Here is a 16757-nt window from a genome sequence, read left to right on the forward strand (position 1 = left end):
CATAAATTATACTTTTACAAATGTCAGTTGGGGTTCTTAGATGGTACTAAATGGTTTGGGATGACGGAGTATTCTCTTTCTCAAGGACACCAGTCGGAACCTGCGACAAGTGGATGCGATGCTTGGGCGATATCGAGAGCATAGCATTGGGCAGGCAGGCGCTATTGAGCAGGTGAGATGCAGTCTAAGGCAGTGGGAATATGAGTAAGACAAGTAGATAGTGGTATGAATTAGTATACATTTTAATCTGCCTTACTGTTTTCAGTTTAAATTTAGTAAGCGAACTCAGATTTCCAACTTGGTGTTTGTTTCCAGCCACTGTGAGAAAAAAGACCTCGGAAAGCAAGAGTTGTTTTGCCTCTGACTCTTCCTTAGTCTGTTTGTCCCTCTTTGGCTTCCTTAAACTCTTGTTCTGTTCTGACAGTGGGTTGTTACAGATTTTTCATTCATTCTAGCTACTTAGGGTAGCAGCGATTTTCTTCTGCTACTTAGAAATTATTGGGAGAGGGAAGACAGGCAGCTGAGAGTTTCTCAGGAATGATTCTGGTGGCTTCTTACTGACAGCTGATGTAATATTAGATGTTATAAGTTATGTGTGTACTATGGCACCTCATGGTTTACCTGGGCCTTTTTATTTATAATCTTCAAGTCTTCAAAGTACTTGGTAAAATTTTCCATCTTTACAAAAGGCCCAATATGTTGTGTGTGCATATGTATGTAACTTGGTATGTGTGAGGGTAAATGTATGTGTGTAGATGTGTGTGTAGGCCAGAGGTCATCCTTTAGTGTTGTTCCTCAGAAGCCGTCTATCTTTTTGAGACACGGTCTCTTGCTGGGATCTGGGGCTCATAGATTATGCTAGACTAGCATAATCTTTCCAGGTTGAAGTTACAGTTATGATAATTCCACCATACCTTGCATTTTATGTAGGTGCTGGGAATTGGATTTAGGTTCTGATGCTTGCATGGCAAGCAATTTGGCAGCCAAGCTGCTTCTCCATGCTCCCTGCTCCTGTCTTTTTATGAAATTGCATTTAGTTGGGGCTGGAACAATGGTACTTGCTGCACTTACAGAGCACCTGAGTTCAGTTCTCAGCACACACGGCAACTCGAAACCATCTGTAATTGCAGGGGATCTGATGCCCTCTTCTGGATTTAGTGGGTACTAGGTATGCACATGATGCATATACCTACCCCTATGCCCATAAAATAAAAATAAATAAATCTTTAAAAATAAGTACATTTTATTTGTTCATTTTTTGTGTGCATGCACACCTTAATATGTGTGTTGAAGTCAGGACAACTTGCAGGAGCATATCTTTCCTTTAACTGTGAGGGTTCCAAGGATGGACTTGGGTTATCAGTCTTGGTGACAAGTGCTTTTACTGGCTGAGCTAGCTCACCACAAGGCTAGAATGAGAGCAAGATGGAACTCATACAGAATTTCCAGAATGGGGAAGGAACTGAGCTAGGATCTTGGTACCTAGAAATCAGTGGTTCTTGTCACTGCGTCAGCAGTGGAGTATAGTTGGAGTAGCCTGTAGCAGCATTGGCTTTCCCCTTCATCAACAGAATAGATTTTCACATGCCTTTCTTGTAAGTGTTCTGGTTGGTGAACATGTTCAGTTGTACAATGTGCCTTAGATTTTTTTGGGATTCTGAAGTTTTTGACCCTGAGTTATTTCTCATGCTGTGAATTTCCTGGGAGCTCTGAGAACATTTTAGTCACAGAGAATGTGTGAGAAGGTTTCCTTTTAATATTTAACATGCAGTCAGCATAGTAAAAATGGCAATCTTACCAAAAGCAATCTACAGATTCAATGCAATCCCTATCAAAATCCCAGCACAAGTCTTCCCAGACCTTGAAGGGACACCACTCAACTTTATATGAAAAAAAAAAGACCCAGGCTAGCCAAAACAACCCTGTACAATAAAGGATCTTCAAGAGGCATCACTATCCCTGACTTTGGTATTGGCACAAAAGTAGACAGGTAGACCAATGGAATTGAATTGAAGACCTTGATATTAACCCATACACCTATGAACACTTGATTTTTGACAAAGAAGCTAAAACTATACAATGGAAAAAAGAAAGCATCTTCAACAAATGGTGCTAGCATAACTGGAGGCTGACATGTAGAAGACTGCAGATAGACCCATATCTATCACCATGCACAAAACTTAAGTCCAAATGGATCAAAGACTTCAACATAAATCCAGCCACACTGAACCTCTTAGAAGGCAAAGTGGGAGGTGCCCTTGAACGAATTGGCACTGGAGACTGCTTCCTGAACATAACACCAGTAGCACAGACACTGAGATTAACAATTAATAAATGGAACCTCCTGAAACTGAGAAGCATCTGTAAGGCAAAGGACACAGTCAGCAAGACAAAAAGGCAGCCCATAGAATGGGAAAAGATCTTCACTAACCTCACTTCAGACAGAGTGTTGATCTCTAAAATTTACAAAGAACTCAAGAAGCTAGCCACCAAAACACCAAATAATTCAGTTAAAAGGTAGGGTGCAGGACTAAACAGAGAATTTTCAATAGAAGAATCTAAAATGATTGAAAGACACTAAAGAAGTTGCTCAACATCAGGGAAATGCAAATCAAAACATCTCTGAAATACCGTCTTACATCCATTAGAATGACTAAAATCAAAAACACCAAGGACAGTTTATGCTGGAGAGGATGCGGAGAAAGGGGAATGCTTTTCCATTGCTGGTGGGAGTGCAAATTTGTACAGCCACTTTAGAAATCAGTTATGAAGGATTCTCCAGAAAATGGGAACTAGTCTACTTCAAGATCCAGCAATTACACTCTTAGGCATATACCCAAAGGATGCATATTCATACAACAAGGACATCTGTTCAACAATGTTCATAGCTGCATTATTTGTAATAGCCAGAACCTGGAAGTAACCTAGATAACCCTCAACTGAAGAATGGATACAGAAAATGTGATACATTTACACAATGGAGTACTACTCAGTGGAAAAAAAGATGGAATATTGAAATTTGTAGGCAAATGGATGGAACTAGAAGAAACCATTCTGAGTGAGGTAACCCAGTCACAGAAAGACAAACATGGTATGTACTCACTCATATATGGATATTAGACATAGAGCAAAGGATTACCAGCCTATACAATCTACAACTCCAGAGAAGCAAGGAAACAAGGAGGACCCTAAGAGAGGCATACATGGTCCCCTAGTGTAGCGGAAAAACAAAAGCCCATGAACAAATTGGGAGCATGGGGGGGGGAGGGAGGAGGGAGGTAGGAGAAAGAGGAGGGGAGAAGAGGAGGAGGGAGGAGAACACGAACGATCAGGAAGATTGAGTGGGGAGAGAAATAGAGGAGAACAAGAAAAGAGACACACCAATAGAGGGAGCTACTATAGGTTTAAAAATAAATCTGACTCTAGGGAATTGTATAGAGACCCACAATGATGATCCCAACTAGGAACCCAAGCAATAGTAGAGAGGCTACCTTATAAATGCCTTCCCCTATAATGAGAATGATGATTACCTTAAATGTCATCCTAGAGCCTTCATCCAGTAGCTGATGGAAGCAGAAGCAGAGATACACAGCTAAGCACTGAGCCAAACTCCTCAATCCAGCTTCAGAGAGGGAGGAGTGACCAACAAAGGGGTCAAGACTACACCAGGAAGACCTGCAGGAACAGCTGACCCGAGAAAGTGGGAACTCATGGACCCCAGTCTAACAGCTGGGGAACCAACGTAGGACCAAATTAGGCCCCCCAAACATGGGTGTCAGCTAGGAGAACTGTGCAGTCTATGGGGCCTCTGGCAGTGGAACCAGGCTGTATCCCAGTGCATGAGTAGATTTTGGGAGCCCATTTCCCATGGAGGGATGCTCTCTTAGCCTAGATACACAGGGGAGGGCCTGAGCCCTGCCCCAAGTGATTTGACAGATTTTGATGATCCCTCATGGAAGGCCTCATACTCCCTGGGGAGTGGATGGGGCATGGGATGGGAGAGAGAACTGGGATTGATATGTAAAATAAGATCATTTCTAATTTAAATAAAATTTATATATAAATATTTAATGTGTAGATTTGGAACATGTTATGTTTCACATATTGGAATATTTCAAGAACTGTGCAGTGAATTAGCTTTGTCTTGCTTCTTTTAGAACCTCGTGTTACTGTTAGTGAGAGAAATGGGTGTGGCTTGTGCTGATGTAAAGATGAAATCTCTTGAAGCTGAGTGTCCAACACAAAATGTGCCTGCAGTGGTATTCTTGGCTGATGATGATGAGGCTAAAGTAGTTAATAGTGGGTTATAAAAGTACAGTTCTGGGCCTGGAGAGCTGGCTCAGAGGTTACAAGCACCAGCAGCTCTTCTACAGATACTGAGTTCAATTCCCAGCAACCACATTGCAGCTCACAACCATCTATAATGAGATCTGGTGCCCTCTTCTGTCTTACAGGCATACATGCAGGCAGACCACTGTATAAAAAAGTACAGTTCTTGCTTCAAGCCAGCAGGCTAATTAAGTTCTTTTTTTTTTTTTTTTTTCCCCGAGACAGGGTTTCTCTGTATTGCTTTGGAGGTTGTCCTGGAACTTGCTCTGTAGACCAGGCTGACCTCGAACTCACATAGATCCACCTGCCTCTGCCTCCCAAGTGCTTGGGATTAAAGGCGTGCACCACAAACGCCTGGCTTTAAGTTCATTTTTTAAGGTAAAGATGAGATAAAGACTTAAATCAAATTATAGTATGGAAACTTACATTAATAGCTAATTTTTTTTCTAATAAGTACTATGATTAAAATTTTCCTTTGGGAATACTATGAAGTTGCCATCTGGTATGTGGATTCTTGAGAATGTTAAATGAAGTTCAGGTTTTCCTTTTTATGTAATGGGTTTCACTTGTCAAAAGTACCCAATGGCACCACAGAAGGTGGTTTAAGCCAGACATTAGCCACTTGTCATAGCCCAGAGTTGAAGGTCCCTGCTCCTCCCCTGGCTGATCTGCACTAATTCATTGGGTGCCTGAAAGTAAGATCTGTCCAGTCTTTTAATAGTTTTAAGTAATGATGGTTTATTGTTAGGAAATTTAATTAGTTGCATGCTGTTAAGTTCATTTTATCAATGTACTTCAGATTTTTGAATTAGATTATTATCTTGTTGAAAATTTTATCCTCAAGTTTCTTGTGAAACTACTAGATATGAAAATATTGTTTTCCCAGAGGAACGGTGAGATAGCTTAGAGGGTAAAGATTGTTGCCATGCAAGTCTGGCAGCCTGAGTTCAGTCCCTGGAGCCCACATGGGGAAAAAAGAGACCCAATTCCAGAAAGCTGTCCAAGCATCTTCACATATGTGTCCCGCCATAGACTCTCCAACACATGTGTCCATGTACTCAGTGTTGTAAAAAATAAAATAATGCAAAAAGAATTTTCTTGAGACTTATGAAATGTAGTCTTTGGAGTCAGAATTGAAATTGAATTCTGATTTTTACCCCCCTCCTTAGAAATTACTCAGTTACTTTGAACAAGTTATTAAATTTTTTGGAGACCGAGTTTCATTTATTTCAAAAATGAGCACATTATGCATACTTCATTATGCTGATATTTAGTACTCATAATGTTTTTGGCCATTTTCTATTTGTGTGTAATTTCTTAAATTTGTTTGAAAAATCACCTTTATTAAGCATTTGCTAGACCCTTTTACAATTTGCTTCATTCTTGTGTGTGTGTGAGCATGCGCATGAGTGTGCACAGCCCATGGCTAGAGTCAGTAGAGAACTCTCAGGAGTTGGTTTTCCCTGCTACCTCGCAACTAGTGCTCTTGCTGAGCCGTTTCTCCAGCCCCCATGTGAAAAGTTATAACATTACTGTGTGAGGATATGTCATTGTGATTAATTTCATAAGAAAGCTAAATGTCCAGTAGCTAGGCAGGAGAGAGAGGCAGGACTTCTGGGAAAAAGAGGGGAACTGGGGACGATTGTAAATGTGGAGGATAAGCCAATGAGACAGTGGGCAAGTCTGACAAACAGAATGAAAGGATGGTAAAAAGCCTTGGGACAAAATGTAGACTCATAGAAACAGGCTACTTTAAGTTATAAGAGCTACTGGGACAAGCCTGAGCCAAGGTCATGCTTTCATAATTAATGTTTTATCCGAGGTTGGTTAAAAATATGGTTACCACGGGGGTGGGGAGCCAGGGAAAGCCATAGGAAGAAAGTAGCCTCAGCTGAGGGGAAAACACAGATGACTAAATATGAGACAAATAAAACAAGCCAGATTATTTTACAAAAACAATAGAAAGAATTGGTAGCTAACTTTGCTTCAAAGAGTGTGCTCAGATTAGGTTTAGTCAAGTGTACTGAGCTGAAATGAAAAATGATTGTCTCTTATGTGATCTTTCTGTTTTGTCCATGCTTTTCCTGTGACTCAGATGCCTAGCTGATGTACACTTCCCCAGGTTATTACATACTTATTTATGCTTGCAATAAGGGGTATTCTACCTTTCACTCTAGCAGAGCTCAGGAAGTCTCATCTCAGTCAACTGTTTTGTTTTGAGATGGGGTCATGCATTATTCATGTTTGCATAAAGGTACCTAGCTCAAGCTGAGGTGTTCCAGAAATCAGGGTGGACAGGTTTTCCTCAGCTTCCCTCTTTGCTTTTTTGGGGGTGTTAGTTGAGTTGACTTCTTAGGTGTATAACTGTTTGTTTGGCTGGATACTATTCCCAGTATTTAGCATATTTTGTTCAATATAGACAGCTCTTTCAGTATTCTAAGTGTACGTGTGTGTGTGTGTGTGTATGTATGTAGTATGTGCTGATATTTGTTCTCACAGTTCTCTGGGATGTGTCATCTTTCAGTGAGTAGGTGTGATGTTCTGATGCTGTCTGGTGGTACACTTTGTTCTTGTAGCCTCAGTCTCTTCAATAACTGTTCTGTGCCCACTCTTGTGTGTCTGTGGTCTCTGATAGAATATTTAGAAGAATTCCTTTTCTTTTCCTTAAAATGTGTTGGCTGACCTTGTTATCTTTCTCTACAAATGTGAGTTAGTCATTTCATTCTACTTTGCGAGCCATTAAATAAGGTGAGTGTCTCTTTCTGGCAATAGGAAGAGGGTTTGATAAGGTAGTGATAGTTATTCCTATAAGCCAGATCTTAGCATTTGTTCTTTAAATACTTACATTTATTAGTTTTTCTATTTCCTAACATTACCCAGTTCAAAATCCCTCTGATAGCCACGTCTTTTTCTTTCTGGGAAGTCAGATATTTCAGAAACTACTTCCAGATGTGTCGATTGTGCTTAGGAAGTTTCTGAAGGAGAATAACTCTTCATCATCTTCTCCAGTTAAAGGAAGATTTGGAGCAGTCAATAAGTCAACTGCGGAGTCAGCGCTTACAGAGAAACTCAGGAGGGAGAAGCGCCTCCGTTACCAGCCTGAGTGCAAGTGATCTCGATGGTGGCGCTGGGGCAGGTAAACCCCTCGTATGTTCTAAAAGCCTCTTTTCCTTTTAAATTTCAAAAACATTTCTGAAGTACACACAATGCATTTAATCTTTAGAGACATACAGTATATACACACGATTATAGATCTTATAGGTTATATACTGCACATCCACAACATGCAGTTGTTGGACAACCTTTTTTTTTTCTTTAAAGAGTCTTTGATGGTCTGGGTTTGTTAGTTTTATTTCCCTCAGACTGTGTGGACCTGGAGCTTTTACTCGACAAAGCCTGGATTTTAATTGCTGCCCAAGCTTCAGAACAAATGCACAAATAAAATTTATGTTTTCTTTCTAATCTTTTCCTGGCTCAGTAGTTTTAGAAATGTCTGATTTCAATTATGCTGTAACACATGTCAAAAGCAGGTGATTGTTAGCCTTGGTTTTCAGATAGATGCCAATGATTGTGTTAAAAGTTATTAGACACTATGTTTCCTGTAATTAATCTCATATTTCCCTGTAGTGCTAGAATCACACAGAAACATCTGCAGTGATGGGAGTGATTTAGTTGGATGAACATTGGTACCTTGAGTTGTGAATACTGCTATTACTCATAATAGTGATTAAAGTTGGACATTATTTATTTTTTATGTAGTGTTTTTATTGATTGTTATACACTGTTTTGGCTTTAGATTAATTGATTTGACATTTGCAAGATTTGATCTTATTAGTGGGATGTTATATTTTAGGGAGGAATAAAGATTTTAATTATCTAGTAATTTTTATATAGGAGAATATGTGTTGTTGCTTTGCATGCTGCTAAAAGTTGGACCTTTTGGCATTCATGTTCTGTTTTCAGGCTAAGTTCATTTTATCCACTTTAAGAGCAATGTGGTTGTGATCTCTATGGCTCTGGTAACTTGGGAAGTCTAGGCTAAGAGTAACTGTGCATCTCCATGTCTGGTCTGCAGGTAGCAAGTGAAAGTTTACACTGTTCTTATGCAGTGTTCTAATGTCCCTTTCTTCTTCTTTGCATTGGAAAGAGACTCTCCGCTTTACACCTACCTCACCTCTGAAGGACTATGACCCACAGGGTATTAAACGAAACAGGTCCAGAACTGGTGTTCGGTTTGTTCGGGAGACAGATGACGCGGTCCAGGTACTTTGTAACATTGTGTAGTTTATCTGTCACACCCTCTATTTGTGTATAAATGACTGACACTTGAACTTTATGGGCATATCTTAGCTACGAATTTGATCATCAATAATTTTGCATTGATTTTTTCTTTTACGCCAAATATATTTTATATTCCATGGACAAATACTTTTTTATTCTTTAAGATTGAGAGGAGTACACAGTGCAGAGAAGTCCAATGCATCCTTCCTTCACTCCTCATCTTTAGCAACTGCTCCCACGTCTTACAATTCACAAATGTATTTTCAGTGTACGAATCTGTATCATCTATTTTGGATTTTGTTGTGGAGAATTATATTTCCAAGATTTCCAAAAAGAGAGTTCTCAAAAGAAAATAAAAAGAGATAGAGGTGGCTAAGAAATATTTTTAAAAGCTCAACAGCCTTAGCTGTAAGGGGAATTACAAATCAGAACTGCTTTGAGATTTTTGTCTTATCCCAGTCAGAATGGCTAGATTCAGTGCGGCACATGACAACAAAGTCACAATGTCCAGGAAGCTAGAAAGGGGCCACGTGGTAGTGGGTGGAGTTCAAGTGAGGGAGGGGGATAGAATGCAGGGGATATGAAGCGGGGGAGGGAAAGAGTGAAACAGAAAGGGTTAAATGTGGGTGTTGTGAGGGGTGGGTAGAAGAGAGTATGGGGAGGATAATTAATAGTGAAGACATTCGAAAATCCACATGGCAAACCACTGCTAGAGAAGCTTCCTAAAAATATGCATATCATGTATATTACATGTATGTGCGCACGTGTGCACACACACACACACACACCACAGAGTTAAAGGAAAGTTACCCTATAACAGGGTCAATGATTCTCCCAGATTCCATAGGCTATCAAATAAAGAATTCTAAGTGCCAGGTATAGGATACCTCTTTTTGAGTTGCTGGTCAGTGATGTCCCATATTATCCCACCCTCCCCAGCCCAGCATTACAGACAAGTACCATTGCTCTTGGTTATTCTTGTGTGTGGACATGGAGAGATAAAAACTGCTGTATTCACACTAGCCCAGAAATGGAGAGTTAGTACTCATTAGGAAACTCATCCTTACTGACTAGCTTCTATGTGCTATGAAGTTCTATATACAGTATCAGAGGAGAAAATTACTCAGCAGTCTTACCCAGCTGTGAAGCCTGCAAGCTGCCACAGCTACTGGGCTGGCAGAATGATCTAGTGGTGCATTAGTGGCACCAGTGTCTGGGGGTGATCAGTTGCGTTTAAGGCCTGCTCCCCAGGGTGGAAGGCATGTCCGGTACCATACACTGAGCCAAAAACACATGACTGCCTAAGTCATGCAGAAGGGAGCAATCTGATGCTATTAAGTGGACATACAAATCATGTGTCTCCCCTCCCCCGCCCAGGTCATACCCTTGCACCCATAGATTAGAGCATCCTCCCCCCCTCTTTTTTTTAGTAGGTGGTGACATACAGAGACCCACCGGTGGTCAGTGTGCAGATGATGAGACTGGAACCCTCAGCTCTAAATGGGATCTCTATATCATACCTTCTCTTGCCAAGGCTCAGGGATCATTATGGAAACAGTGGTGGAAAGATTGTCAGAGTCTGAGGTAGTAGACATCTGCAGCAACGTATTACTTGGCAGACATGACAGTCCTTTGTGAAGTCATAGCAGCTATTACTATATCTTAAAGAACTATGCAAGATCAAATCTCACGAGGAGGAAAGGCTCATAAGTTTCCACTATTGGTTATTGGCTTTTGAGAGATTTCTTCGTGAATGTGATCCCTGAGAAGCTACGCACACTCCAGTAGATAGTTCTACACCCCTGCCCATACAGTAAACTGTGTAAACTCAGTAGGGAAAAAACCAAAGCACTGGAGTTATACCTCAGGAACACTAGATTGAATGCCATGTATTCACCACCCAGGACAAGGCATAAACTGTTTCACACTCCTAAGCAGGCTCCTTCTTTCAAGAATGGGTATACCCTGTCCTGACTTTGAAACATCATCTCCTGGACCTGCCTGTCTTGCTGCCCTATTGGCCAACAATGTTTTATTCATCAACCAATAACAGAAACATATGTACAGAAGGACAACTCATCAGTTCTGTTCTGTGGGACTAAATTTAGCATTCTTGTTAGGAATAATGTGGCTCCATGTTGTCTTGTCCATGGTTGCTTATGTGTTGGCAATAGTGTCTTGGAATGTGATGTTGGCCAACTGCATGTGGGCTGATGTGTGGAAATTTATTGTAGTACAGTGTTTTAATTTGCTTTTGGTTAGTTCTGCACTCCAGTGTCAGGCTTGACGGCAAAGACAGAACTTGCAATTCTGAAATACTTGACATCTACAGGTCACACAATTGCTGTGCTTGGAATAGTGTGATGACCGTTGTTAGGTTTACCTGTGAAAGATGTGTCTTAATGAGAAGTATTTATTGATGATATTGAATTTGGTTCTTTTTGTGGAAGGGAGTTTTTACTTTGAGCAGTTTTTTTTTTTGAAGAACCGTGCTAAGTTTTGAATATGCTAAGAACTGTGCTACGTTCTGAATGTGCTAAGTTTTGAATGTGCTTTGCTTTCTTGCTTTCATAGCTTCATGCTTTTCATCAGTCCCTCCGAGACCTCAGCAGTGAACAAGTTCGGCTTGGAAATGATTTCAACAGGGAGCTTTCCAGAAGAAGCCGGTAAAATGGGCACAGGTTTTTTTCCTGGGAGGCATGAGTCACCAAAAGAATAAATTCATTGCTATAACTGACATGCTTATGTAGATTAAGAAATGATGCTGTGCTTTTATATGAGTATTTTAAGATTTATTTTTGTGTGTTTATATGTTTATATGCACATGTACATGTGTGTTCCTGTGTGTGCAGATGTGTATGCTTGTGTGTGTGTGCAAATGGAGGCTATAGGTCAAACTTGGGTATTCTTAGTAGCCATCAGACTTATTTATTTATTTATTTTTTGGTTTTATGAGACAGGGTTTCTCTGTATTGGTTTTGGAGGCTGTCAGTCCAGCCCGGCCTCGAACTCACAGAGATCCGCCTACCTCTGCCTTCCAAGTGCTGGGATTAAAGGCGTGCGCCACCACTGCCCGGCTCAGACTTAATTTTTTTAAAGACTTATTTTTATCTGTTTGTATGTGTGTATGCACCTCTGTGTGTGTGTGTGTGTGTGTGTGTGTGTGTGTGTGTGTGTGTGTGTGTGTGTGTGTGTGTGTGTGTGTGGTGAGGCAGGGAAGGTATCTGGAGACCAGAAGAAGCGTCTGATCTGCCAGAGCTGGAGTTGAAGGCTCTTGTGTGTGGCCTGGTCTTCTGCAAGAGCAGCAGATGCTCTTACCCACTGGACCTTCTCTTCATCTGTGTACCATGTATTTTGTGATAGAGTCTCTCACTGGGACCAGCTCACTGAATAGGATGCTTGGCTAGTAAGTTCTAGGGGTTTTCCTATTATTACCTACCAAACACGTGAATGACAAGCACATGTTACTACACCCAGCTTTTTACATGTGTGCTAGAGAGTGAACACAGTTCCTCAATGTTGTGGAACTAACATTTTAGCAACTGAGCTATGTCCCCAGTCTCTAGTATTAATAACACAATTCAAAGCCCTTTAAATTTAGAGTTTATCATGACTCATTGCTTTTTGCTGCAGTAAGTTCAAACTCTAGCTGCAAAACATATCAAGCATAGTCTATGCAACTTACCGAATTTTAGAAGAAGAAGGCAGGAAAGTTAGTAGTCGGAAAGCAGTAATTTTCAGATTCTAAAAGTGCTTTTACTTGATAGAGTGCTGATATTGTGGTGAGATGTATTGTGAGAGATATTAGCAAAGGAGATGTACTTACATATTTCAGGGAGAGAGAGAGGAGACAAACAAAGAGGTAAAGACTGACTAGTTGGTTAGCAGTTCAGGGAGAAAAATAGAGCATGCAAGTTGTCTGTGTCTAAATGACACAAGTCATTTAGAATCTGATACCTCAGTTTACTTACCACCTTTCAAAGACTGGTTAAACAGTCTGATTTTTTGTTTTTGCTGGTTTTAGAGCGGTCCCAAAAGCTTTCACCAAATATAAAAAATCCCCAGTCTGTTTCATTTTTTCATTTTCTTCATCAACAGTAACAAGCACTTTATTTTGAAGGTCATTTTTTTTTTTTTAAGAAACTAAGGTTTCTATATTTTCTTAAGAGTTAGATTCTAGAGTTGTGGAGATGGTTCAATGCCTGATGACCTGAGTTCTATCCTGAGGACCTACATGGTGAAAGGAGAGAACCAACTCTTACAAGTTGTCCTCTGACATGCATGTGTTTCCATCCCTAATAAATAAATAAGAAGAAGTAAAGTCCAAATACATCAGAGGTCAGGGAATGAGAAAAGTCAGTTGAAATTTGCATTCCATGTTTATTTGCATATTCCAGCTAAATCCTGTCACACACCAATTCTGCATAGCTTCAGTGAGTTCAAACTCTAGCTGTCTGCTATATCAGCTATAATCTGTACAACTTCCCCGACTTTAGAAGAGGAGGACAGGAAAGTTAGAGATAAAATCAGGACTTTGCCATCATTAGTGTTATTAGTACTATTAATACCAAACACTATTTAGCCTAAGCTGACAGTTTTGCAACAACTGACATAGTCATTGTTTTCTTCATTTAATGGATGAGATGAAATCGGTCTACTCTCTGGAGATGGAAATGAAAATGTAGAGGGTCGGAATTGAAATCTGAGCAGTAAGACCCGAGCCTCTGCCCGTGACCACACACCACACTGTGGTTCAGTCACTTAACATGTAGGGATGTGGATCCAGCATTTATATTATTGAATTGTGAGCTTAGTTATTGGGAAGATAAAGGACTTAAGGTTTATATTTCCTTTTTCTCATATTGTTTTATTTAACTTTTTACACATGTCACTCTTAGTTCCCTCTCCCTCCCCTCCTCCCCCACCCCCAATCCTCCCAACCCCTCATCCCCACTCCTTCCCTCCTCCGCTCCCCAGGGAGGGCAAGGGCTTCCATGAGGGATTTTCACAGTCTGTCACATCATCCCAGGTAGGGCCTAGGTCCTCCCCCATGTGTCCAGGCTGAGAGAGCATCCCTCCATGTGTGATCAGATTAACAGAGAGCATGTTTAAATCTGGAATGATTTCACTATACAGATTTTATACATTTGGAGCAAGGGAGTAAATGGCGCACTGGGCACTTGATTTTGAGGGGATACTGTTGTGGAGGTGGATCTTGGAGAAGATGCACAGATGTGTTGGTTGATTGGTTATGTGGTCCCCAGTAAGTGCAATGTTGTACTGTGGCTCTTCTGACCTTGAAACTGTACCATGTGGGAAGTGCTTGTATTTGGAGGCATGGGCGAGGCAGAGAAACCATTTACCCTCAAGCAGGAATCATATTTATTTATTTGTGAGATGAGATGATATTGAATTGTTGAGGAGTAAAATTGAAGACTTTGCCTGTACTGCTAATTATATTTATGCTTCTAAAACTGCTGGATAGGAAATAATTTGATTCAGAAGTGTTGGTATTCTCATTTAATTAATTAATTTATTTTTTTATGAGACAGTAGCTTTGTCTGTCCTGGAACTTATTATGTAGACTAGGCTGGCCTTGAACTCACAGAGACCCACCTGCCTCTGTCTCCCAAGTGCTGGAGTTCAAGGTGTGCCCCATCGCATCTGGCTTAATTTCTTGTTTTATGAAAACACAGAGAAGTGAGCTTTAAACTGCACACCATATGGAAAACTGACTTGGAAGTCTGTTGTATTAGTATATCAGAACTGACAGTGGCTTGACCAGAGAGATGACAGTAGAGTGAGGGACAGAGGTCTGTTTCAAAACACATTATTGGAGGTCAAAGAGTCAGGATTTGGTAGTGGAGTGTATATGAAGGATGTATGTCAAGGATAACTCACAGACTTCTACTTGAGGAACTATAATAAATAACAATTCTGCTTTATGATATAAAAAAGATTGGTTGAGAGAGTTGAGGGATAGAAATCAAGGGACTTTCTTGGATATGTTGGATTTGATATGCCTGTGAGACATTCAAGAAGAAATGTAAAATAGTCAATCCTTAACTCTAAAAAAAAAGCCTAGATTTATCTATATCTGTATCTGTATATCTATATGAGTTTCAAGAGTGCTTGGCATAGAAAAGTGCTATGGTAATGGATGTCGTAAAGAGAAAAAGTATGGCGAGAGCATCAAGGACAGAGCTGAGTACCAAAGAGGTCAGATATTTAGGGGTCTTGTCTGTGATGCAGACCTGACTTGACGGTCAGGTGATGAGAATTGAGAAACCCAGGAGACAATGAGAAGCTCCAAATCAAGAGGGAGGTAAAAAGAACACATTTTCAGAGGTTCACAGCTCTGAAAACCTAGCTCTTAAGATACTTCTTTCTGAAAAATCAAATATAAATTATACAAACAATAGAATTATAATTAAGAGGAAGATACAAATTAGAAGAAGTTGTGGATACTGTGAAACCGAGTAGTCTTCTCAGATTAACAAGTTATTACAGCAATGTCAGGTGTGCTGGGCTAAAGTTACAGAGACAGTTGCTTTCCGGTATACCAGCAATTAGTACTTATAAGGCTAAATGAAGCAAAAAGAAGACATAGCAATGCTGTCCTAAGAATTCAGTGAAAATAACTCCAAAATGACAGCTGCCCAGCAAGCTTGCAGATTCAGCTAAGTTAGAATAAGTAAGTGTTCTTTCAGAAGAATGTTGCCAAGGGGAAGGGTCTAGATTATGTGGAGATGGATGATTCATGCAGAAAGGGGGTTATCAATGGAAATGATGTGTACAACCAAGTGGTGATGAGAATTAAAAGCCCCAGAGTGACAGTGTGAGGCTGATTGAAATGTGTGTGCTGGCAGGTGAGTACAAGAGCCTCCGTCTATTAAGAGTGAGGGACACTCTGCATAACATGCACTCCGTAAAACCACACAGGTATCTGGTAGAAGGGCTCACAAGAGCAATAAATATTCCCAGTATCGCTGAGGAGTTAGTGAACTAGATACTTCAAAACAAGGAGCCAATGGAAAGTACTTGATTGAAATGATGAAGATAATGAGCCAAAGGATCACAAATAGAGAAGGTGTTTGGATGCTAGTGGGGAGTGCATCCAAAGGAAGTCGAGATGGGGGAAGACCTTTTCTTGCAAGTCTTGTTGGACTACATGTGTGCTGCTGTCACTAATTTGATGCCCTAATAAGGATGGAGTTTGGCTATCTCAAACAGGTTATGAGATGAGCTTTATTTTTCCCATTTTATTTTAGAACTCTTTTTTTTTTTGTTTCTTCCTAATTTGAAACCGAGGGCTGCTGGAGGAACTTAGTGGGGTGGTGGTGCTCAAAGTTGGGGCCCCGGATCCACAGCTTCAGCATTATACAGGAATTTGCAGAAATCAAGCCCTATGATTTACTGATTTCTGAAACGTGGGTAGGGCCCCTTTGGCATGTTTTAACATGCCCTCCAGGAGAAATCCAGCTGAGAATTGTGGAATAACAATTAGTGTGAGGGGTGGGGGTTTAGCTCAGTAGTAAAGCACTTAGGAAGTACAAGCCCCTGGGTTTGGTTCCCAGCTAAAACAATGATAACATCAACAAGAACCACCATACCTAAAAGAAAAGTTAGCTTGAAACCTGTTTCTTTCTTTGCTTAGGTCGGATGCTGAAACGAAAAGGGTTTTGGAAGAATTGACTGAAAAGATTAATGAAGCCCAGAAACAAGATGTGGTGAGGATTCTTTCTTTATAAAGCTTTATAAAGAGTGGTGGTGCATACTTGCAATTCCAGCACTTAGGAAGCCAAGGCAGAGGGTCACAGGTTTGAAGCCAGCTGGGGTAAAGTAGATAGATGGTTCTAGACTAGGTTTGATGCAAAGTAAGATACTGTTGCCCCCCCCTCATAAAAAATTCAAAAAACAAAACCCAACTCCTGAACCAAAGTTTATTTCCACTTGTAGATAATTGGGAGCATGGCGACCACTGGTTAGACTCTAATGATGCTTAGTAGAGTAACTTTTTGTCAAAATGTGTGTTCCTGTACCTATTATAAAATGTTCATGTATTTAATGAATTTAAGTTTGAAATCTCATAATAGTAATAGATAATGGGTAGAATTAATTTCTAAATTTTGAAATTGTGAATGTTT

General features: G+C 40.3%; 1 protein-coding gene across 9 annotated transcripts in view; it reads left to right on the forward strand.

Annotated features, from left to right (window-relative positions):
* Cep128 (centrosomal protein 128) overlaps positions 1-16757 on the forward strand; it is a 345498-nt gene that overhangs the window by 23307 nt on the left and 305434 nt on the right. For 7 of the 9 annotated variants that reach the window (XM_040742677.1, XM_040742676.1, XM_040742670.1 and 4 more), the window contains 5 exons: positions 86-172; positions 7339-7465; positions 8477-8592; positions 11185-11276; positions 16268-16340. In XM_040742677.1, coding sequence (XP_040598611.1) covers positions 86-172; positions 7339-7465; positions 8477-8592; positions 11185-11276; positions 16268-16340 — 495 coding nt within the window. Of the gene's footprint in view, positions 1-85; positions 173-7338; positions 7466-8476; positions 8593-11184; positions 11277-15741; positions 15844-16267; positions 16341-16757 lie in introns of those variants that run through there. The other 2 variants (XM_040742673.1, XM_040742678.1) reach the window with 2 other exon arrangements.

The sequence above is a fragment of the Mesocricetus auratus genome, unplaced genomic scaffold, assembly GCF_017639785.1.
Source record: "Mesocricetus auratus isolate SY011 unplaced genomic scaffold, BCM_Maur_2.0 Super-Scaffold_15014, whole genome shotgun sequence".
NCBI lineage: Eukaryota > Metazoa > Chordata > Mammalia > Rodentia > Cricetidae > Mesocricetus > Mesocricetus auratus.